Raw genomic sequence first — 24942 nt, forward strand, 5'->3', positions numbered from 1 at the left:
ATTTATATTCCTGTTTCTTAACCTTTTTCTGCTTCTCTGTGTCCTTTTTCTCCTTGACCCACCCTCTCCTGTTGCTCTCTTTATTCTCCCTCTTCCTGATGTCTGTTCTGATCCTTTCTTCCTACTTCCATTTCTCAACTCCTCATTGTTTTGTTAGCTGCTACCCCTACTCCTGGTTGTAGACTGCTCCATGGATCAGAGGCCAATTCCCCAGGACTCCTACCCTGAATTATGAAGGAAGCTGTAGGGTTCACCTTCCCTCCAAAGCTGAACTACTGTGGCAGAAACTGGAGACATTAAACTGAAATATTCCCCCATCCCTGCCTCCTCTAGAAATGTGTATCAGCACTGGACTTCTGGATAGCCTGCTGGTGTGGGACATGGGAACTGGGCTTATACCTACCTGGCCTTATCTGTGGGAGAATGAATTCCATGCTCTAATGTACAAAGTTCTCTGCATGCCTAGGAGACTCGATTGTATACAAATAGTGAGCTCCCAGAAAGTCAGGCCTCAGTGCCAGGTCTGGTGAGTTATAAATACAGTGACTAAAATAGCAAATATCATATTACATTGTGGGCCATATCCTAAGGGGAGAAGGAACCAAAGGAGCTTAATGGGTTACTCATTTCAGAAAAAAGGATGCTTGTTCTTGCCCTAGCATCCTTGGGGCTTGATGTCCCAGAGCCTTTGTTTAGAGGTGGAAAAACTAGGGAAGAGAGATTCAGGTTTCTTCTCCCAGATGGGAGCTGGTGTCATTTTAGCTTCTCCAAGTGGATAGTTCTCCTGGCTAGGAAGATGGGTTTTAGGTTACTTACTGGTCACAGGCCTGACCTGATTCAGTGGCTTTAATGACCGGCAAAGCCATGTTTACCACCTGTGCTGAATCATGACATGGGCCAGGAAATTCTGTTGGAGAAATCTGAAGTTGTCTTAGACCAGACCAATTCTCTAGCAAAAGGAAAAGTGAAGCCCAATGTGGACCAGGCTTGTCATGATGGGGACACAAATGGAGTTCCCCAACCCTGTATCTGGGCAATGTTACATGTCCAGCCTATTCACTTTCTGCTGACCAGAAGCAAGCTAGCCCCAATGCCTGTGAGATTTCCATCTTGGGTAAGAAAGGCTCCTGTAAAGTTCCCTGAAGCTGGTGTGGTGTCTGTGCACCCTCCCTGTGCTATCTCGAAAGCATGAGCACAACAGCCCTCCTAGATGCCCCAGATTGCACCATAGGCACCTCGGGAGGAGACCTAATTGGCCTTGTCAAATGGAGTCAGCTTCCCCACTGCCAACTGGACCCTTACCACTCTGTGATCTACGGTAGCCATTCTCTTTCCTTTGGGTGTGATACCCTTGACTATCCATCCCTGGCCTCCCCACCCTCCCCAGCTCCCTGAATTCCTTATTGCTCTTTCATCCACCATAAGACATGATCCATTTAGGAAGCACTTGGGACTCTCCTGACAAGTGATAGGGTGTATTGTGTGTGTGTGTGTGTGTGTGTGTGTGTGTGTGTGCTCTCGCATGTGTGTTGCACATGCTATTGCCTCTCCTCCCTCAATCCTTCTGTTTCGTGATGGTGTTGTATCTGTGTCTCAGGCATGACTTTCCTCTTACCTTGGCTCTGAGGTGCTTATGTATTGTGTTTTCTAACCCAGTGTGTATGTGTGTGCAGGTATGTGTGTGTGTGTGTGTTGTGAGTATGTATGTATGTGTGTATGGTGGGACAGGGTGGGGGACTGACTTGTGTCTTGCTCCTTTTTCCGTCTGCAGTGAATGCTTACAGTTGATGTTGGGAATGGGGAAGGAATGGGATTGGGGGAGATTGGAGAACAGGGCCTGGGTCTGGGCCTGTGTAATGAAGAGACTGAGAAGGATAAACTAGACTTTGCACCTGAACTCACCCCTCTTCTGTGTCAGCCCTGTGGCTCTGACCTCAGCATGAGCTCCGCCTCTAACTGCCGTGGCCAGGCCTTCCTGCTTAGCTCCCCTCCCCGAGCTGGAGCTCACCTCTTGCTGCAAGGAAGGGTGCCTTTCAGGGAAGAGAGAGAGAAAGCCCAATTAGTATGTGGGGGCCAAAGGATGGGGCACCAGAGACTTGGGAGTCCCCCATCTGGGAAGAGGCCGAGCTTGGAATAGAATCAGGGTGAGTGGCTGCTGGCATGGGTCACTTAGCCCCTTGGTCTCTGTGTCTGGGATGGCATGTTCATAGAATGGTGCAGGCAATTTCAGTGTGAATTTCTTGGAGACCTTCCTAGGGAGAGCCCTGACTTAGGAACTGCTCTTGTCATACAGAAGAGGAGAAGGAAAAAGGCTGCCAAAGGCTGCTGTGGAGCCTGAGTTTTTACCATTGCTCCCATGATGCTTGCAAAACCATATCTGGGAGCCAACAACCTGTGTGCCTAATCATCTGGCTTCAAGTGAGGCCATTTGGAAAATCCAGGATGTGATCAGACTTTTTCAGCGAAAGGGCAAGAATCTGAAGGGCAGAGTGGTACAGTTGAAAAAGTACCGGCTAGGGGCAACTAGGTGGCTCAATAGATAAAGCACCAGCCCTGGATTCAGAAGAGTTCAAAGCCGGGCTCAGACACTTAACACTTACTAGCTGTGTGACCCTGGGCAAGTCACTTAAGCCCCATTGCCTCTCAAAAAACAAACAAAAAGCAAAAAAAAAAAGAAAAAAGAAAAAGTACAGGCTTTGGAGTTGAAGAATATAGGTTCAAGTCCTACCTTTCCCACTTGCTCCCTATGGGCCAATCACTTGGGCTACCTGGGTCTCAGTTTCCTCATCCATAAAATTAGGACAGTGAGATAGGATAAAGCCTGAGGTGTCTTTAAATTGTTAATATATGACCCTAAGATTCTGGGATTAGGAAGTCAAACTTTTAGCATCTCCCTCTTCTAAAACTATCAGATATCTAAGTTGTGCATTAGGTAGAACACTGGACTTGGAGTTGGAAACCTGAGTTCAGATTCTGACTTAGACACTTACTACTTGTGTGATCCTCTCTAAATCTCAGTTTCTTGCTCTGTAAAATGGGGATAATAATAGCGCCTACCCCACAAGGTTGTTGCAAGAATGAAATGAGGTAACATATATGAAGCAAACCTTAACAAAGCGCTTTGCCAATGCGACTTCTTATTATTCTCCATGCAAAACTAAAATGGAGAGCAGCTGTTCATGAGAAGAAGCCCCTGTAGAAGGGGCAGCTTTACCCAACAAATTACCCAGTGATTCCAATTCAAATGGCCCTCTTGGAAGCTAGAACTGTCATTGTCACTTCTGTCCTCAAATTAAAACCACCAGTGAAATAGGAGGAAGGACAGAGACAATAGGATATTGAATCCTCTTCCGCTGCTGCTAGTCCCTGGCGTTTTCTATCTTCCACCTTTTCAGTGGGGCTGGCAGGTTTCCAAAGAGGGACTTTTTTTTTTTCAAATGAGACGCCTCTGGTCTTGCTTTCTCTGCCTTTGGGACCTTCCCTCTCAGTAGCCAGCTTTTCCAGGGCACTCCTGGAACTCCCAAACACTCCTTTGGGTCTCAATTTGCTCATCCATAAAATGATGGTGTTGAAGTATGCTTAAGGTTTCTTCCAAAGTTTCTAACTTTTTGTTAAATTGCTGAAAATAGATTGGTGGGGAGCACAGAAGGGTATTGCTCCCCAGTAGGGGAGCTGGTGCTGGGAGACTTAGGGCTGGGGCTCTATAAAGAGGTTTCTCTCTCTCTTCTGCTAATGTCAAGACCATTTTAGGGTGGCTCTTGAGCATATAAGTCAAACCCCTCATATTTAAAGCTGTTACTAATGGGAGAAGTAGATGAAAGGTTCTTTTGAGAGATAATGGGCTGGTCTGATTGGAAACCTTACTCTTCTCTCCTTTTTTGTACTCCAGACTGATTCCACCTCTCAACCAATTGGAACTTCTTCGAAACCTGAAAAGCAAATCTGGACTCACTTTCAGGTCAGTAACCAAGTGGCCAAAGCTCTGGGGGAAATTGTCACTGTTGATGAGATCTCTGTTTCTTTGTGTCCATATTTGTCTTTTTCCTACTGCCCCTCCTTTCTGTGGTCTCTGTAGGTCTTCCTGTATTTGGATTTCCCTATATCTATTCCTTTATCTTTGAATTTTTCTTCCAGTCTTACTACAATATAGCCCCATCTTCATTTAGCCTCCTCTGAGTATCTTAAAAGTAGGACAGCTCATTAGCTGTGCCAGAGTTGGCAGGGGGTAGATTAGATAGTCTCTGAATCTCTTCATCCCAGGGTTCTATGATTTACTTGATCATAGCATCTGTTTGGAAAGTTCTTCCTTTTGAGAAATTGGCTTTGAGGAAGTCAGAGGACCAGGGAGAATGTTAGTATGTGACACTTTGCCTTGGGGTGGCACTACAGATTTTTGAACCACCTGTTTTGTGGGCTTTTGACTTCCAGAACCTTTCTTTACCAAGCTATGGGTGACATCATGGTAGGCAATTTAATCAAGACATTTAGGTTAGGTTGCTTAGTTCTGCTCATTGCTGCAGCTAACTCAAGGTGTTGCCACAATTGAGGAGTCAGAACAGTTTAGCTCTGGGGCCAGGGAGGCATTAGCTAATGCCATAGAGCATTAGTCCCTTTCCCATTCTGAGACCACCTATAGGCAGAAGTGTGGCTTTGGGGATTGATATTTTTGTGTGATGTTGTGTATTCCTGGGGTGGGGGGAGAGGGGGTTGTGCATTGAGCCATGGGGCAAGCTTCTTAAGGTCTTAGGCAGAAAGTAAATAGTCCCAGATGTGAGCGATGACGATTCTGCGTGACAAGGTCAGTAACATGTGTGTCTTTGACACCATCTTCTGTCCCTGACAAACCTTCCCCTTTCAGCCTGGGTCTGATTTCCAGGGAGCCTTGTGGGACCCCAACATAAGATGATCAACTCATCTAGACTTTGTCTAGGGGTCTGTGGTTTGGAGTGGGGGTTACTATGAAGGAAAATGAAGGTGACTTGGATTAGTCCAAGAAGCAGGAGTACTAACCCCCCCATCTCCAGGTTTGTATCTTAGCATTTTTTAGACTTTGCTGAAACATGAGGTAGTTTGGGGTGCTGGGCAGGATGAGTGGAGAAATCTGGCAACGAATGGGTGGCTTCTGAAATTGAATAGCCTTATAACAGTCATTCCCAACATCTCCCTCATGAGCACATTGGAACTGAGTAGGATTGGAAGAGAAGAAACCAAGACTAGTCTCTTCCTTTTAAGATTAATCCTACCCTATGGGAAAACATGGAATTGGAGTAAGCAGGACTCCCATCTTTTGAATCTGGATAAGAAATAGGGTTGGCCTTTGGGGGAATCTTTTTAATCTCTTGTTGGGAAGGCAAAGGAAAAGAACTAATCTCACTTGACTCCCTCAGAGTGAAATACCTGGGGGGGGGGGGGCAGGTCCACACAGTGAGTCTAGAGGTGTCTTTTTCAGGAGGGTTCTCTGGTTGTTGGGTGGATGCTGCCATTTTTATACATGGGGCGAGAGTTTTGTGTCCTTTGTACTGAACACATTTACTAACTCACTGTTGCTTCTGTTTAAAGGAAAGAACCTCAGCCTGAGCCATCGCCAAGGTCTGTATATCTCCTGCCTTCCCATGCTCTATTTGGTATATTGCTCCGTTTGTGTGTGTATTTATATATCTACCTCTAGCCCTCTTTTCCGTCTGTGGCGTATTCAGCCAAAGGGAGCTGAGTACCATGGGCAGAACAAGCTCTGTGTGTGCGCTTCTCACTGTGTGGTCTGTGGGCATCTGTATGACTGTGCCTGTGTGTCTGTCTCTCTGTATCACATGCACAATGGTGATGTTGGTCCTTAAATCACTTTTCCTTTGTTTTGACTGTTTCTCCTCAATGTACTCTGGAATTATTTTGTGGCTCTGTGGATGGGGGCCTCTGGGGACAGCTGATGGCAGATTGCACATTGTTTTTCAGTGTCACCTCTCCACCCACTTGTGGTGAAGAGGCTTCTGGTCTAGCCTACTACTATACATGACCCGGAGGCAGAGCCTACCTTTAAGACCTCACCCCATTCCTATTACATTTTTTTAGACCAGAGTTAGATTTCATAGCTAGTCTAGGTCTTGGTCCACTAAAGTCAAACTAAGATCTCTTTGATGTGGGCATTGTTCTTGTCCCTTCTCCTGGCCATTGGATAGGTGGGTGTGGAATCAGGGTAATCTCTCGCTTCTATTCCAGGGGCTGTGAGATGTGTACCCTGGAGAGAAATCTTTGCTCAGCATATTTAGCAAAGGATTTTACAAAGACTCAAGGGTGTCTTCACAGTGGACTAAGAAAAACTGCCTGCTGCTGTTTAAGGCATGATGCCAGAATGACTTTCTCTCATTTTGGCTTTTGCCTGTCCAAATCAGATAGTGACTAATTAGAGGCCCTGGGGATTTTCTTCCTGTGCGATTTATCAACCCTGCCTCCCCATTCTCCAACAAAACCCAACCACAGGCTCAGAATTGTCTGTAGAAATTCAGAGCCAAATGTTCTCTCAGCTAGGAAGTTCCCTATTTCTTCTTAGGAACATAGACCATTTTTGAGGAGTTCTTTAGGTATTGAATTTGGCTGTTTCTCTCCTGGCTTCTAGTCTGAAAGAGCTGGTGAAAGGCAGTAAATATGACAAGAGGAAAGGAAAATCCTACTGTACTCTCTAGGGCTTGAGTTTCATCATCTGCACAATGAAGGGGTCAGACTGAACAATATCCGTGGATCCTTCCAGTTCTGATGTTTGGAGGTTCTGTGGAATTTGGGCTGTTAGAGGTTGCATGAGCATGGGAGGGTGTGAGGCTTGGTGCCCAAGTAGGAAAGTCTTGGCAGGAGACCCGTGTCCGGGAGAAGAGAACAATAACAAAATTTCTTTTTTCCCCCTCAGCACGAAAAATAAAGACAATTTAGGGAGCAGCTAGGTGGCACAGTGGATAGCACTTGCCCTGAATTCAGGAGGACCTGAGTTCAAATTTGACCTCAGACACTTGACACTATCTGTGTGACTCTGGGCAAATCACTTAACCCTCATTGCCCCCCCAAGAAAGGACAATTTTTCAAAGAGACTGCAGGGCTGTGCCGTCTCCTTGTTGAGTATTTTTTCTCTTGTATGAGCTTATGTGTGCAGCCATAGCCTCCAAAGTGCTCAATCCACAAGCTGCTAAATAATGCCAGTCACCAAGATCATGTTTTCATAGTTGAGCTGGGGTTCAACAGCAGTGCCAGCTCATCAGACATTTGGGCCTCCATCAACTTTTGAAAGAATGTGAGGCTTGGCTGTACAAATGTGAGGTCTGATGTTGGCTTTAGGGGCTCAGGAGGAAAGAATTAGGTCCAATTCTCCATGCTTCCCTCCTCCCCAGCCATGCTCCCCTCCTCCCCAGCCATGCTCCCCTCCTCCCTAGCCATACTGCCCCACACAACTGATGGTACACAGGGGAAAGCTGTTTTTGGCTTTCTCCTAAGGAAACAACAGCTCTGCCCTGAATTGGGAAGACTAGCAAGCCTCATGTTTCAGCCCCAGCTAGAAGAATCCCTGCTGGTATCCAACTCTCTCATGGGCATTGCTGAAATTCTCCTTTTGGTCATCACACTATGCCTTCCCTCCTCTGCAGACCCATGGCCAGCCAAGAAAAGAAGAGTGACATTGCTGTCCTCTCAGTGATTGGATTTAGCCGAGAATGAATACAAACCCTGCCCTTGGGTGGTATCCCTATGTGCTTTCCAGGTCTTTTGTGTGGAGTCAGATCTTTCCTTTCATCTAGTTCAACTCTGTTGCCTTAGTACACTCTCTCCTTTCCCCTAGTCTCTCCCACCTGACCCCATGGTCTTGTGTTGTGAGAATGATCAATGAGGTGTCCAAATTGCCTTCTCTGGGCTACTGGAGATTGTCTTGCTTGTTACAGTGACTTGCTATTTTCTACTCCAAGTAGTTTCTAGATAGTCTGTTTCCCTCCCCCCCCCCCCCGCCCCCAATTTGGAATATATCACCTCCCCTTCCCCCAAATGCTTCTAATCATTGTCATTGCCCTTTTTTGGGTCTCTCTGACTTCTGCTCTGTCCTCTTTGAGATGAGGTGGCTCTCACTGAAGGCAGGATTAAAGGTGAGGACATACCACTGACTCCTGTGATGACATTCTGTGCTGTGCTCTGTATGATTCTTTTCTTTCCTTTTCCCCCTTCCTCCTTTTTTCCTCATTCCTAGCCCAGCCCAGCCTCTTTCCCATGTGTTTTCCCATGAGATGCATCCTCCCTGGCCTCCAGTACCTTGTAAACTCACAACCTTGATGCTGGTATGTTTTAGGAATTTCCCCAAACCTTCCCGTGTAGATTTCCAAGCCTGGTCCACTTAAGAGTTCCAAAGTTTTTTGAGAAAGGACACATAGTTGAGAATGGCCTAAGCCCAGGATAATGGTAGTGGATTGGCTAGTTTCCCCAGATGAAAGCAAAGAGGTAAGTGGCACATCTGGTTTTTAGGGGAACCAATGGCGATTTGGCTTTGCCATGTTTGACTGGCGTCCCATATTTAGTGGAAGTCTTATCTTCTGCTTTTCTGAAAAATGGCAAGAAATAACATTCCCCCGCATGCGTTCATCTTCTATTAATTAGCTGCCTGATGGAAATGAATTCCTGGTTTCCCTAAATAACAAAAATCAGCCCTAATGCTTGGGATTCTAATGTCATGAGTGCTGGTTGTTCACAAAGAGTCAGGTTTGCTGCTAATTGATCATGAATCTCTGGTACTCTTTCTAGTGTGATGCTATGGAAACCCTCCTTTTTTGGTTGTCTTCTAGCTTCCTGGAAATAGGTGACATCCTGCATATCCCTCTTCCAGGACCCCACTCAACCCCCAGAACAACCCTCAGTTCCTAGCAGGTGCTCAAATAGATGCCATTGTTGTTTCAGGCAGGAAAGTGAAGTCTGAATGTCTGTGATCCTTTAGGGTGGTTCTGATCATCGATACTCCTTGCTGTCTTTCACAGTCTGTTGAGGATTTGGTTTTCCTAGTTCCATGGGGAGCTTGTATCTTTTTTTAAGAGTTACAAGTTAGTTAACGTGTAATCTGTTTGTTACCTTTGGGCAGATAGACTTGTTGAGAAAATTCCTGATAGCTTTTTCTGCCCACTCTAGCCCCTGCCCCATAGCCTGACCTGGGTGAGCACTGGAATTCTAGCTATGTATGCAGAAAACATACCTATATTTCCAAATCCATCTATTCTAGATTGTGGTATAAAATAAGTTGACTGGCCCTTGAAAAGGTAGGAGATGTTATTTACAAGGAAATCCAGCTTACAGCAATAACACATTCCATTTCCTGGAAACAGATAGGTGCCCTTTTGAACCATATGATGCTGTGACTATTCACTTGTGATTTTGGCCCCTTGGGATCATGGGATTTGACCCCTGGGGCTGTGCCATGCAATTTATGAAAAATTTTTCTTTATTGTGGTCTGGGCTAGGTTGGCAAAAATTCAGACAGATTAGAAAAGGCTAGTTTTGGGACATCTATGTCTGTATTTATAAAACTAGATGGAGGACAGATAGTCCTGGTCTGGTCCCAAATCTATTTCAGAGATCCTGTTTCCCTCATGTCACAGTTGCTATGGCCTGAGGTCTTGGAGGGCCTGCCTGGCTTCTGAAGCCCTTCATTAAGAATTGGTGGAATGCTCTGACTTTGTCCTTCATTTTATTTCATCCCATCTCATTTCCTGCTGACTCATGTATTTGTGCTTGTGAGTGGGGAGGTAGGGAATCTCTGCCCATGCCCATGTACCTGGGGACTTCACCTCTTCCTCCTCTCTATGTGCATTTCCTGCCCTTCCACAGCCCTCTGGCAGCACTGCCCTGAGGAAGTGGAGTCTAGCTGTTTGAGTCATGTTTCTGTACTGTCTGGTCTCAGCAGAGAGTCTGTGTAGGCATTACTGTGCCACCCTCATGCAGGCCTCAAGATCCTACCTGGAGGGGAGGGGAAGGCTAGAATCTGCTCTGGGGCTGTGCAGAGAGCTCCCTTCGGCTGATCTGAACAGAGTGGGGAGGTGGGACACGAAGAAGGACTGTCTGTCAGCCCAAGTGCAATCCTTTTGCACTATTCTCCACGAGGCAGAGACTTGGCCCTCAGAGTCGTCAATCATATACAATGATTCACCAAGCTGACCTTCTCTCCAACTTGCTTTTGTTGTCCTCTGAAAACACCGAGCCATTGAGGATAGTTCTGGGGTAAAACAGTTGACTGTAAAACAACACTGCAGAACAAAACAAGTGACAAGAAGCAAGATCTGACTATTGTTAGTCAAAGCCTACATGCTGGTTGCCATACTGACTTAGTGCCCTTTCAGAGGAACCTTTGCCCACTTGGAGCATACGGTGACTTACATAGATGCTGTAGACCTGGTCGGACACCGGAGAAACTCTCCCTGCGAGGAGTTAATGTCATGTTGTGCAGCAAAGAAAGGTATCCAGAGCATCCACGTGACCGTGTGATAAATGGAAGCAGCAGATTTGGGGATCTTAAGATTTCTCTGTTGAAGGGACCATATTAATTATTAAGCTTGTAGTTTAATTGGATTTTGGATATTAAATATACCCAAATCAAACTTCAAATGCTGCAGGGAGGGAATTTTTCAGTAATGTGCCTGTTATAAAACAATTAGACAAAAGAAGTATGGGTTTGTGTTAAATCTTACTCTGATGATCTCAGCTCCCAGTGCTGAGATAGGGGCATCTGAAAATGTTACTGGTAGATCCTCTATCAGACAGGAACATGGGGCAAAGACAGGCCTTCTTTGCCCACAAGGAAGCATGGTATACTATTCAGAAGTTTCTTGAATTTTAAAGAGTCTATGTTAGATTCCAATGTACTAGTCTACCTGTTACTGTACAAGGGAAGCAGATAAATATTTGGGGCCTTTAGAGGGAGGGAGAGAGGTCGATTGTATCACAATGTGGCTTAAATTCCTTGAAGCAAAAAGTCATGTCTGCAAAGTCCTCTATGACCCAGGTGACATGTATGTGGTCTTCCAAGCTCAAACTGGAATCAGGTTTGGTTTTTCTGCATTAAAGCTATTATTAGTTTGTGAGAAATCACCCAATGACACCTCAGCCATTGCCTCCTGAATAAAATCGAGTTTCACTTGTATTTCCATTTCATCTAATTATCTTGTAGCCCCTCTAAAAAGTGGTAGCTGTTCCACAACAGGGGAGGCCTGGCTTAGGGAATGTCAGATGGTGTGAGAGGCCAAGGTGAAATTAATGTCTGACTCCTTTGGCTGGATCCGTGAAGCTTTGTTGGTGCATTAACTGGTCAATAAAGCAATTGCACTTTCCCCCGCCTTCTTCTCCCAAACGTTTGAGTTTCAAACGACGGAACCTCTGAGTCTTCCCTTCCTTAGCTCTGTGGCTTTGCGGGATTTGTGAAATTCTCAAACAGTTTTTGACAAAGCCCAATTCCAAGTATTATTTTTTGTCAGCATGAAAATAGCAAAAAATAATACATAAGTTAAAAGAAATGTTTACTCAAACTTTGGCTTTAGAGAGAAAAATATCTAAATAAACTTTTGGGAAAAAGAGGCTTTTTTTCCAAGTAGGCAGAAGAATTGATCTGAAGTCCCCCTTGCTACATTTACTGAAGCCAGTTGCTGCCCCGAACCAGTAAATGGTGAGATGAAGGGACTTTCTCAGTGATGCTCAACTGGAGGCTGAGCAGTACCCTCTATGCAGTCTCTGAATTGATTGGTTTGTTTTCTTTTTCTTCCTTTCTCATTTTTTCCCTTTTAAACAAATTGAACCCTGCACCCAGGGAGCTGCTCAGTACAGACTCTTGCTATGAGCCTGGCCCTTAAAAGGATGGCGTTTAATTCTCTTTTGATGCATCTACAAACCAGAATGAAAGTGTCCTGTTTGGCGTTGGCTTCCCGAACTAATTTGTGCTCTCCCCTCATTTCCAGTAAAAGCAAACCGTGCAAAGAGTCTCTGTGTGGATGCTGCTCTGGAAACTCTAGGTACCACGGGAAATGCGTCGCACGGACTAACCCACTGCTGCACGGCCCGTTCTCTCTGCCCTGCTCCCCCCTGTTCTAAATACTGCCCTGCTTAATAGAGGTACTAGATGTAGGGGGAGGGAAGACCTTGGAGAGCATTCTCAAGCTATCCATCAGCTTCTATTGGGATAATGGTCATCCTAAGCCACCTCCTGGGCATCCTGCTCTCTTGCCTGAATCAATTCTTAAGCAATGTCCTAAGCAAAGCTTCAGCATTGCAGGATGGAAAATTTCTATTCATTTTGGTGGTGGCAAAGATGAGGAAAGATGAGATGCTTTTCCTATGTTTCAGAGCTAAAAAAAAAAAACCCAAACAAACAAACTTAAAATTAAAAGGAAAAGTTGTGTGCTGGTTTCTCTGAAAGCTCAAAAGTAAACCTTCCCAGGTGAGTTGATGCTACGCTGTTTGTTTTTGGCGACGCCTGACAATCTAGAACCTCTACTATGCAGTTAGACTAATGTATAAGCAGCCTACATCGATCAAAAGGATGCCTCTTCTCTGAGTGTGTTGGGAGAAGCTTCTGAGAACCTCAGGGAGGTCCCAACGCACACAGAGAAGGAGTGTTAGATACTCATCCCTCCACCCTCCCTCCTCTGGCCCCCAGGCCAGATTCAGTGTCCCCTATGCAGACTGGACAAAATGGTGGGAAAAAACCCAACAACTCCCCAAATTCCTTATGAACTTGTGCTTCTTGACAACCTGTCTAAGGAGCATAAGACTTTTCCATGTCTTCTACCATGTCTTTTTCTATTGTCTTGGTGTGACTATGTTTATCATTCTCCTGCTTGCCCTGAACTTTCTTCCCCACCCTTCTGGTCCCTTCCTTCTCCAACCTCTTCCTTCCCCTAGAGTGGAGCACGGAAAAATGTAGGCAGCCAACTCTGTCCCTTGGGGTTTGATGACTGGTCCTCTCATCGCCTGCATGCTGTCAGTGCTGATGCCCAAAGGGACCTGTGCTGAGTGTGTGTGTGTGTGTGTGTGTGTGTGTGTGTGTGTGTGTGTGTGGAAATGCAGTGAGACCAGGGACCCAGGGGGGCAGCATGCTTGTGAAATGGCATCCTGCATGTGGTATTGAATCCATCTGACATCCTCAGTTCCACCAGCCTTTGTTCAGCAACCATGTGAGATTGGGAATATACTTCCCTCATCCCATCCCTTTCTTTCTACTGCCTGCTCAGATGAGGAGGCAAGAGTGATGGGATTGTAGAAGCCTCCAGGATAAAGGCAAGCATCATGTCTCCTAGGGAGGCAGACACAGCACTTTTAACTCGTAGGAGGTTTTGGAAAGGGACAAAGCCTTCAATTGTTGGGATAAAGGCCATTCTGGCATAGGGATATATGACTCTTGGGGAATTTAAGTATAAAAATTGAGGTCAGTAATTCAGGAACAGTACAAATTAAACCATTGATGTCCCATCTCCCTGAGAGCTAATCGCAATATTCTTTTTCTTTGAAATTCCACATTATAATAGCTAGTATTGATCTATCACTTAAAGGTTTGCAAAGTGCTTTACATGAGTTATCTCATTTGAGCCTCACAAGAACTTGGTGAGGTAGGTGTTAATATTATTTCCATTTTACAGATGAGGAAACTGAGGCTCAGAGGTAAAGTGATTTATCCAGGATCACACAGCTACTAAGTGTCAGAAGCAGGATTCAAACTCAGGCCTTCCTTACTGCAAATCCAGCATTCTATTCATTACTCCCACTTACTTTCTGTTTCCTGGGCCTTCCTTGAGTCCATGTCTGACTCTTTCTCCATTTTTCTCTTCCTTAGGTACTCTTGTTCAGGATTCATCTCCCTTTTCTTGTTTATGGGAATGTATCTTTTATTTCTGTTGATGCTTTCCTGGCCTGACTCTGTCCAGTGTTCCCAACCTCCCAAGCAAAACCAGACACAATGAATGTTTCCAGTTAGTTTGAATGACACTAATTCTTTTCTTTTAAGTAGATTCTGCAGGATTCATTTCTTGCACAATTCCCAATATCTCACATTTTGGCCTTAGCCTTTGTTTTTGACATTTCTAACTAGTTGAGATACATATTTAAGAAGTCCTTGCAGGTTGGGTGCTCTCTTTTCAAGAAACAAGTATTTGGGAAGCTCCCAAATTGTTATCAGCAGGAGACAGGCACCTTGGTGGTATAGAATTTAAAAGACAGGCTGAATCCCTGCCCTCAAGGAGATTAGAGTCAAAGATAATCCAGGTATACTTGACAGAAATATATAAACACAGATAACTATTGAAGGAGTAATGGTAATGGTAATGGGTCAGTGGTCATTGGGATTGAGTTAGTTGTAGGATATTTGCTAAGTGAATGGAAGAAAGGATCAGGGTTCAGATATTATGGAAGCAATGACTGGAGCCCTGGGGATAGTGGAGTCCATTTACTTTTGGGTTTCCTTAGGGAAACTCCCATGGGAAAATATGATTTCAGATTAACCATTACTTCAGTCTGACTCCTGTAGCTTCTTATGACAATTCATCAGAATTGTCTGTTTCCAGTTGTCAAATGCCCAATCTAGACTTCAGCCACACCTTTGGAGAGGAAGGTGGCAACTTGAAGGAAAAGAAGAGTATAGATTATATACAGCCTCTATCATGTGAAATCTGTACATCTGAAATATTGGAATTTAGGAACCTTGTGGGCACTGATTTCTAGTAAATACCAACCATTCCCCACAACGTCAGTGATTTTGGTACAAGAGAAAAGTTGAATATTTTTCCATCATCTGTCTTCTCTCCCATTCTCCCTAGAACCATAGACTCCCAGAGTCATAAGGGACCTCAGGTGTCATCTAGTCCAACTTGTACCTGAATAGGTATAGCAGCATCTTTGATAAGTGATAATTTCTTTGCCTTAAGCTCTCTAGTGAGGGGCAGCTAGGTGGTGCAGTGGATAACACTGGCCCTGGATTCAGGAGGACCTGAGTTCAAATCCTGCCTCAGGCACTTAACACTTACTAACTGTGTGACCTTGGGCAAGTCACTCAACTCCAATTGCCTCACCAAAAAAAAAAAAAAAGATCTCTAGTGACAAGAAACTCTGTCCCTACTGAACAGACTATTCTAATTCTGAAGAATTCTCACTGCTAGGAATTTTTGCCATGGATTAGGCTGAAATCTGTCTCCATGTCACTTCCCGCTATTTGTCCTAGTTCAGTTTTCTGGGGCAGAATATTTTTATTCTCTCTTGCATAATCCTTCAAATATTTCCAGTTCATGTTATGCCAAATCTTTTCTTCTATAAGATAACTACATAACCAGATAGCATGTTTCGAGTCCCTTCATCAGCCTGACCATCCTCCTCTTCCCTGTACTTTTCCATCCAGTGACACTCCTTGATGTTCCTAACACAACACACTTCATCTCCCAGCTCTGAGAATTTTAAATGGCTGTGACCCATACCTGGAATTCTTTCCCTCCTTATCTCTGCCTCTTGGATTTCCTGGCTTCCTGCAAATCTTAACTAAAGTCCCACCTTCTTCAAGAAGTCTTTTCTGATTCTTCTTAATGCCAATGCCTTCCCTCTGTTGATTATTTCAACTTTATCCTCTATATCACCTATTTGCCTATTGTCTCCTCCATTACATTGTAGGTTCCTTGAGGGCAGGGCCTCTCTTTTTGCCTTTATTAGTATTCTTAGTGCTTAGCACAATGTCTGGCACTTAATAATGCATTTATTTATAATTCATCCTAAAACTGCATTCATTTTGGGGGGTTGCTATGTCTTATCAATGATTCCAATTGAACCTGTAATCCATCAAGATCATGCCCCAGTTTTTTACGTGAAATCTTTTCTATCTCTGCTGTACTTGTACAACTCATTAAAAAGCCCCTCAAGGGCAAGACTTTATATTTATCCCAATTAAATTTCATCTTTGACATGGTTATTCCACACTTTGGAGCTATTTTTGGATTCTAACTCCATTCTACAATGTATGAAACATCCTTTCTGGTATTGTCAGCCAAAAATGGGAAAACCATTCTATCTCTGCCTTTCTGTAAGTCATTGATAAAAATCTGAATAGAACAGGGCCAAGGATAGAGGCCTACCAGCACCCAATCAATCAATCAATCAACAAGTACTTACTTAGTATGCATCAGGTGCCAAATGCAGTGCTAGGTAAGGTGCTGGGGATGAAAAGACAAAAACGAAAACAACTCCTGTTTTTCTGGTGCTTATAGTCTATGTACTACATGTACATAGGGTATATACAAAATAAATACAATATAATTTGGAGAGGGAAACCATTAAAACCTGGGTGGATTCATAAAGGTTTAATGTGGGAAAATAGTGTTTGAGTTGAGTCTTAAAGAAAATGGGATGCTAAGAGGCTGAGCTGAGGAATGAGTGCATTCCAGGCACAGGGGACAGAGAGTGCAAAGAATTATAAATGGGAGATGGTAACTTGTATAGGACCAACCAGAAGGACAGTTTGAAATACAGAGTATAGGAAAGGGAGTAATGCATAATAAGTCTAGAAAGGTTAGTTGGAGTCAGACTGTGAAGGCCTTTAAAGTTTTGAAGGCCTTTAAATGTCAAACAATTTATATTTTATCCCAGAGGCCCCGGGGAACTCCTGGAGTTTATTGAGGAAGAGAATGACAAAGGCGGACCAGCGCAGCTGTGTGACCTCCCCCCCAGGTTGGCACTGATAGATTCTTCTCTATTCCCTGGTTCTAGTTATTTAATCAGGTTCAAGCTCACCTAACTGTACTATTTATAATCTAGTGGACATCTTTCCATCTTGTCCATTAGGATGTTTCAACGTATTTTTGACAAAAACCTTGTTGAAAATGAATTCTACTCTATGCATGCCGCCCCTGACCAAGCAAGTGCTCCCAGGCCCTCATTTCAGTCAAAGCTCAAAGAAGTCAATTCCCAGGCTCAAGTGGACTCCAAGATTTTCCTTAAAAAAAAAAAAACAACCAAACCCATGAGATTGCCCAAATCCTACAGTATTCCCAGGAGCTCGGAACAGTGAGGCCTGATCCCCACGTTGATAGAAACAGCTCCATTCGCTCCTATCATTGTGTATGGGTATTAACATAGCAGGACTGAGACTTTATTAACTCCCTGACAGGAGTCAGTATGTAGGCAGCCTTGGGCTGTTCAGCCTGTTTCTAGAGCAGGTGCAGTGAGGGATGGCTCAATTTAAGTGTCTTCTACAGCCTGCCCTGGCAACAAGGCTTAGCTGAGCTGTCATTCTTCATTCTTGCCAGTTAAGTTGCCTTGAGTCACTTCATTACTTGGGAGTAAGAAGCATTAAACTTCAAGTGTTTTTCTTTCTCTCTTCTCTAATCTTCTTCCCCTCTGTCTGCTTGACTCAGAAGGACCTCTCTGATTCATTTCCATATGTCCTTCATTCAACCATGTGTAAGTGTACAGTTTTCTGCCCCACAGATCCGACTACACATCTTGCCTGGTGGAATCGGTGCTGCCAACGCAGTCCGAGCCCGCTGGCAGCCCATGGGCTGGTTCTAACAGTCCATGTCAGCATCATTCTCACAACAAAGTAATTGCTAATCTTATCACTGCAGAACTAAGGCATTTCTTAATTGCTAAGTGACTCCAGAGTCGTATTTCTGCCTGGAAACTTGGATTTCAGAGGGCATGGTGATTAGAGTTTGGACCATTAGTAGCAACAGCATTCTCCAGGGATGTTTTAGTTAGTGGTGATTTAAAAATCCATTTTATTGTGGCTACTATTTTCCTTGGATGATTAAATTCTTGGTTTCTCTTGGAAGAACAGGCAGCATGGTATAGTGGATAGAGTGTTGATGCTGAAGTCTAGAAGGCCTGGATTCAAATCCTGTCCCTGATTCTTATGACTTGCATGGCCCTGGGCAAGTTATTTACACTTTTTCAACCTCAGACAATTCTCTGGGACTATAAGTTATACACAGGTTGTGATCTTCATTGGTGGAAGTCATTCCCAGAGCAACAAAATTTTATGGGCTTTATGTATTGAATATTTTCTTGAAAATAGCATGCAATCCCATTGCCTTTCTGAGGACAGAGGGTACATTAAAGTGAAAGATAGAGTGTTTCAGTGTTTCTTGTTAGAAGCTGAGGTACCATATTCCTTGGGGACCCCAGGGGTCCTACATAAACTGAGTCCTGCTGAAATAGACCTTTGAAGAGCTTTGAGCTAAAGTAGTTAAGTGGTTCTTGATATAGAGATACACTTTTGAAATCCCTTTGATCTTTCCAGAAAGTGCAATGAACAAGTACAGGGATCCTAGCATAAGTAGAAGGTATGTAGGCCTCTGTTTCTTGGTCATCATTCCAAGAGCCATGATGGAGGGGTTTGTCTTGAGAACAAAGAAACAGTCATGGAGAGTAGATGTTGGTGAGCTTGACACTTCCCAATCCATCTAGCCCCTGTCCAGAGATTGGCCCCTATCTACCTGATGTCTAGACCTTCCAGCTTATCTGCCTGTTGAATTTGCCTTGGATAACAACACTGGTAAACATGAGTAAAGGGATGGATCATGAAAATTCACATGCCAATTTTCCAAACAAAACCCCCCCCAAAACCAAAACTTCTCCTTGAGCGAGATATAGGCCTTCCTTGATTCTCTTTAGGAAGAATTCTTCCATTGCCTCTCCCAATTTTCCTGGACAAGTGGTCCACTTTTCCAATTCCTTGGACTTCTGGGATTCCACCTGCTTCTCTATTCTTTCTTGTCCTTCTGTGCTGCCTTTCTGAGCCTGCTTATCATGAAGCAACTATAGCTGCATCAACTGCCTGCTGGCTTAGCGGTGTAAGGCAAGGAGAATGGGAGGGAGCAAGAAGGGAATCAGACACTTGACCTGTAGCCAAGATAGGAAATGGATCAGTGAAGCTACTGCATTGCTTCTGGTTTTAGTGGTTTGTGTTTTAGTTTGGTTTGCAAATCCATCATTTTCAAGTAAACTAGGACAGGATGGACCAGCATTTTTGGCATTGGTTACTATTCTGAGACTTCCTGTTATCACCATTTTATAGAGAAGAGAGTTTGGTTGATATAAGGTAGAGTCATCTTGTACTTTGTCTAAGAGAGATAAGTTAGCAATATATGGAAAAGACCCCTATAATGTGACATCACCTACAAAGAGGTACCCCACAGGTTTCCTATAAAACAGGAGATGTGTCAGAGCCCTGTGGCAGTCTGGTGAAGTCTTTGGACCCCTTCTCAGAATAGTGTAAAATACATAGGATTACAAAGGGAAGCAATTCTATGGAAATATAATGATCAAAATATTTTCTTTAAAAACTTCATTAACTAGTTAAGAAAACCAAAATAGGAGGCAGTACTTGAGTAGGACCCAGGGACATCATGAAGTCCCATTGTACAAGATTACTTTTCTTCCTTGGTCTCTGCACTAACCAAAGGAGCCTCTCCTTGTGTATGACAGATCATTGGAGTGTCTTATTTTTAAATCTCCCCTTTTGGCAGACTTTCTGTACATTCGCGTAGGTGGCAAAATCCACCCTGCCGTATGCCAGAGAAGGCCTTTTAACATTTGCTTTGTTAAAGTCTCTTAGAGATAATCCTAGGGAAACTGTATTTCACTCTGCATGGCCTTCCTGCTGGGTGAGAAAATGGGTTTAGATTTGCTGAGAGTGTCTGCGTCCTTTGTTTTTTCCCCACTGTTCCATCCCTTTGCCTAGTCCCCTTCCCCGTGCCCCTCCAGCCTGAAGCTACGTCCTTCCCTGCAGCGAGATTGTGTCTGAATGCAGACTCTACATTTTTTCTATCCAGAAAATTGCAAGGGGGTCGGGGTGGGGAAGGGGAATGCACATTACAGTGGCGTGCTAGTTGTGAAGCTTCCCAGAACCAAAGGTATTAGAGAGTTGCTTTTGAAATCTCAACAAGGGGAGGGGCTACAAGAGACACATCCCCCGTTTCTTGAGTAAGAGTTGCAGTGATCAATTAGGGCCCATCCTTAATGACTTTAGGATCTGTTCTTCCCTGCTTCATCATCTTCCCCTTGAAGCTGCAGGAAAGTCAGCTGTAAGTGAATTGGGGGGTGTCACAGTCATCTCCATGGCAACTGAGCAATGAGAGAAAAGACAGTGGATTCAGAGAAGCTCAGACACAATCTATGATGATGGGAGCCAAAGAGCTTTTAAAAAAATATCTCAAAGATGTGCAGATCAATTGATTTCTAACTCCAAATGATTGTTGGGGGGGTGGGAAGAAGCCGGCTGGCCCCTCTAAAGAAGTTTTTGTTTCCATAGTTGGGAACTGAAACTTTACCCTTAAATATATATAAGGCCAACTTTAACCACCTTCTATGTAGGTCAGATCCTATTACAGATCTTTTTATAACCCAAGGATGTCTGAACCCCAACTGACAGCTCCATTATTTCAGACAAACTCACAAAGAGGACATTTCAGGTCCTTAAAAGAATGGGGGGGGGACAGGTAGGTGGCGCAGTGGATAAAGCACCGGCCCTGGATTCAGGAGGACCTGAGTTCAAATCCGACCTCAGGCACTTGACACGTACCAGCTGTGTGACCCTGGGCAAGTCACTTAACCCCCACTGCCCTGAAAAAAAAAAGAATAGGGGGAGTTTGCTTTAATGGATTTGACCTCTTTCCTCCTGCCAGGCAAAGGACTTTGTATGACAGGAACTGTATTGCCCATTGACAGTGAGTAAGGCCCCTACATTTTGGCCAGCAGTCCCACTTCTTTCAGACTTTGGTGCTGCATGCCCATCTCTGAACCTAGCCGACCAAGACCACTGGTGCTTCTGTGCTAAATGACTGTCAACTCTTTGAATCAGCAGCCTACTAGGAGTGGGCAGGCTTGCAAATAAGTCATAGTGATAAGCTGTAATGGGATTTCTCCTTTGTCATTCTGATAGACAGAACCCAGGCAGGGACCTTACATATGAGGAGGCATGATCCTAAATGGTCCAAATTAAATATCATGTGCCCCCTTCCCCTCCAGCCAAGGACATGGACCAAACACATGCCTTTGTTGCTAAAATATGGCTATTGAATCATATCAAGTTGCATACTTGTTCCTCTTTAGACTCAGTCATCTATAATTAGTCTACCACCTGTTAGTGAGTATGGGTCTGCTTTTGGCTTTGATGTAATTGAGTTGGGGATGGGTCAAGAGAGGGGAGAAGGTATCCCAGTGAGTATTAGGAAAAGTTTTAGTAAAGAACATCTGGGTGCAAATGGGGTAAATGATAGATCAGCCCTAAGAACTAGAAAAGAGTGTTTTAGGGAGAGGAAGTATATTTTCTTCCTTCCTTCCTTCCTTCCTTCCTTCCTTCCTTCCTTCCTTCCTTCCTTCCTTCCTTCCTTCCTTCCTTCCTTCCTTCCTTCCTTCCTTCCTTCCTTCCTTCCTTCCTTCCTTCCTTCTTTCCTTCCTTCCTTTTCTCTCCCTCCCACCCTCCCTCCCTTCCCATTTTGCTTCTTTCTCCCTTTTTTCTTCCCTTTTCTTCCCTCCCTCCCTCTTCCCTCTCTTTTTGACTAATATTTTCTGATTGTACCAAGTGAATTTTCTCAGTGGGTGCTCAGGGATGTGGTAGCAGTGGGAACATGAGGACAGGTAAGAAAGAGGATTCTGGTGCCTTTGGGTGATAGCACAAAAGTGATTTAAGGATTCACAAACATCACTAGTCACTCCATGGGCCTCACTCTGCTGTCTTCACCTGAGCCGGACTCTTGACTTGGGAACGGACCAGGTCAAGCCTGTGGACTCAAGCCTGTTTCACATCCTCCTGAGACCGGAGGGCGTTTCTTTTTCAGCCTTCTTCAATGAGTCAATTTTTCTCTGAACTAACTCCCCTCCCCACTTTGCTTTTTCGATTCCTTCTTGTGGAAGCTGTTCTGAATCGGCCATTTTCTGCCTTCCCATTTTTTAGTTTTGTATTTTTATCCTCCAGCCAGAGTCTCTCTTCCATTGAGTTGAGGTGGTGTCAGTCATAAACACTTGAAAGAAAGCCTGTGTGTTCTTTCTGGAGTGACTTCTCTTGCTGTTTTTCTGTATGTGTGTGTGTGTCTGTCTGTCTGTTCCTGTTGGTTTTTCACTTGAACAGTCAGAAGGTCAGTTTGAAAGATCGTGTCTTCTCCAGTCCCCGAGGCGTTGGTGCCAAGGGGAAAAGTTCTCCGCAGGCCCAGAGTGTCCGGAGGTCACCCAGTGCAGACCAGAGCATTGAGGACAGCCCAAGCAAAGTGCCCAAGAGCTGGAGTTTTGGGGATCGAAACCGAGCTCGGCAAGCATTCCGGATCAAAGGTGCAGCATCAAGGCAGAACTCAGAAGGTGAGAACTGTAAGGAGGAGGTCCCCCATTATTTTCTGAACCCCAATATTATGGTGAGCTGCCCATTAACTCCCCATACTAAATTTGGCCCAGACAGACCCAAGTTGATTAGGTTGTGTCTTTAGTTTGAATGAAGTGCAGAACTTTCTGTGGCCAGATGATGACCCAGTGTTGGTTTGTGTACCAATGAAGCTTTAATATAGGAGTTAAGGTCAAAATATTATATTGAGGTCAGAAAAGAGGTGGAGAGTCAGGTGAAGGCATGAAGTTCTGATCTGTGAGGTAGGATGGGCAGTTGCCTCAAATAGATCCAGGCCCCAAGAATATCTATACTACAATCAGCACTGTATTCTATGGATAGATCACATCTTGCTTTCAAGTTTATTAATAATCAGTGTCTCCTCTGTTTAACCACTCACTTAATTGATAGCAGCTAGGTAGTGCAATGGATAAAGCACTGGCCCTGAATTCAGGAGAACCTGAGTTCAAATCCGGCCTCAGACACTTGACACTTACTAGCTGTGTGACCCTGGACAAGTCACTTAACCCTCATTTTGCCCTGCAAAAAAAACAAAAATAGAAGCCAAGTCTCTTGACTTTTGTAACTTGACATGAGAACAAGCTGCCTCCAGAAACAGAACAGATTGTTTTTATCTGTAGTTCTGTTCCCCTCTATTGACACAGCTACTCTGGAGTTGGAAGGAAGGAAACACATATTTATTAATACCTACTATGTGCCAGATACTGTGCTAAGCACTTTACACGTTTGATTCTCATTACTATTCTTGGGGATAGACCCTACTGTTGTCCCCATTTTACATTTGAGGAAACTGAAGCAAATGGGGGTTAAGTGACTTGCCCAAAGTCATACAACTAATAAGTGTCTCAGGCCAAATTTCAACTCAGGTTTTCACAACTCCAGGCACAGTGCTTTATCTACCTTGCTGCTGCTGGCTGGTTCTATTTGATACTTATGTTCTGTATGTGCAGAGTGAAAAGAGCATTGGTGTAGCAGAAAAAACATTGAGCTTGGAGTCAGAAGTCCTGGATTTACAGCCAAATCTTGCCAATCCAAGTCACGTGACTATAGGCCAATCATTTCACCTCTCCAAGCCTTCGTTTCCTCCTCTGTAAAATGAGTATCACGGTGCTTATTTTTGCCTATGTCAATCAATCAAATAGAGTTTGTTAAGGTTCTGCCATGTGCCAGGCACTGAGTTAGGTGCTGGGAATACAAATGCAAAAGGCACCTCAAGGAGACCATATTCTACTACAGGGAGACATTTTATCCATATACAAGCAAATGATGACTATATATACAAAATAAATATCCAGTGATTGGGCCAGGGCTGGGGGTAGTGTTCAGCACTAATCACATCATGAATTAGTAAAACACTCTTGAAAGGGGTAGAGATGTCAGTTGAAAAAACCAGTATGGCCCCAAAGAAAGAATAGAAGATACCTCCCAGCCTCCTTTGCAGAGGTTGGAGGCCATCAGTGTAGAGCACTGTATGTATTTTCAGGCTTTTGAATCAGTTTTGCTGATTTCCCCCCTTCTTCCTCTTTTTTTTGTATGTATGTTTATATGTATATGGGATGGCTCTCTGGGAGGGAGGAGGGGGAAGGGAACTGGAAGAAATTCTAGTGATATAAAAAACAAAAGAGATCAATAAGATTATTAAAAAAAGAAGAATATCTCAGTAGTCTAAGTGTGAGGCAGTGAGGACCTAAATTAGGGAGGTTGATGTGTTAGAGAAAGGGAGCTCGTGTAGTAGAAATGGTAAGATTGGCAACAGACTGGAAATGTCAGGTGAGTGACAATGAGGACTCAAGAATGACACTGAGGTTGACTGGAATGATGGTGGTACCTTTGGCAGTGATAGGGAGGTTCAGGAGAGGCCTTGATTATAAGCCACATGCAGGAATTTGTGTGCTAACTCAACTCTGGCAGTAATTATAGACCCAATTATAATAAGTGACTGATGGTGGTGGGGTGTCCCCACTGCTGCCCCAAATAGCCCAGTGTGGCTATGAGGATGCACCTCCTCTATGTGTACATCATTCTGCCATCTGGGGCTCTGTGACTATCTCCAGACATGAATGAGCAACTCATCTGTTTTCTTTCACCTAGAAGCAAGTCTCCCAGGAGAGGACATCGTGGATGACAACAAAAGCTGCAACTGTGAATTTGTGACGGAAGATTTGACTCCAGGCCTGAAAGTCAGCATCAGGGCAGTGTGGTAAGAGTCTCAACCACCCAAGCCAAGAGGGGAAAGGGGAGGGGAGGCAGGGGAAGCCTCTCCTTTTTCAGCAGAATTCATAGGGAATTGTAAGAAGTTAATAGGGAGAGACTCAAAAGAGTTTTCTACTCTAGATACTATCTATTGATTCCTGACACATTTCCCTAGGTTGCTCTGCCAGAATAATAATGATGATGGTGGTGGTGGTGGTGATAAGGGTGATAATGATAATAACAACAACAGCTAACATTTATATTACAATTATTATCTTACTTGATCCTCAAAACAACCCTGGGAGGTAGGTGCTGTTAATATCTCCATTTTGCAGATAAGGAAACTGAAGCAAATAACACTTAAGTGACTTATGCTCATACAGCTTACGTCA

General features: G+C 44.1%; 1 protein-coding gene across 15 annotated transcripts in view; it reads left to right on the forward strand.

Annotated features, from left to right (window-relative positions):
• Window positions 1–24942, forward strand: part of KCNQ2 (potassium voltage-gated channel subfamily Q member 2) — a 154922-nt gene that overhangs the window by 118240 nt on the left and 11740 nt on the right. For 4 of the 15 annotated variants that reach the window (XM_043987791.1, XM_043987796.1, XM_043987792.1 and 1 more), the window contains 4 exons: window positions 3890–3958; window positions 5560–5589; window positions 22094–22317; window positions 24449–24557. In XM_043987791.1, coding sequence (XP_043843726.1) covers window positions 3890–3958; window positions 5560–5589; window positions 22094–22317; window positions 24449–24557 — 432 coding nt within the window. Of the gene's footprint in view, window positions 1–3889; window positions 3959–5559; window positions 5590–11951; window positions 12006–16611; window positions 16693–22093; window positions 22318–24448; window positions 24558–24942 lie in introns of all 15 variants that reach the window. The other 11 variants (XM_043987784.1, XM_043987790.1, XM_043987787.1 and 8 more) reach the window with 7 other exon arrangements.

This window comes from Dromiciops gliroides, chromosome 2 (genome assembly GCF_019393635.1).
Source record: "Dromiciops gliroides isolate mDroGli1 chromosome 2, mDroGli1.pri, whole genome shotgun sequence".
Lineage (NCBI taxonomy): Eukaryota > Metazoa > Chordata > Mammalia > Microbiotheria > Microbiotheriidae > Dromiciops > Dromiciops gliroides.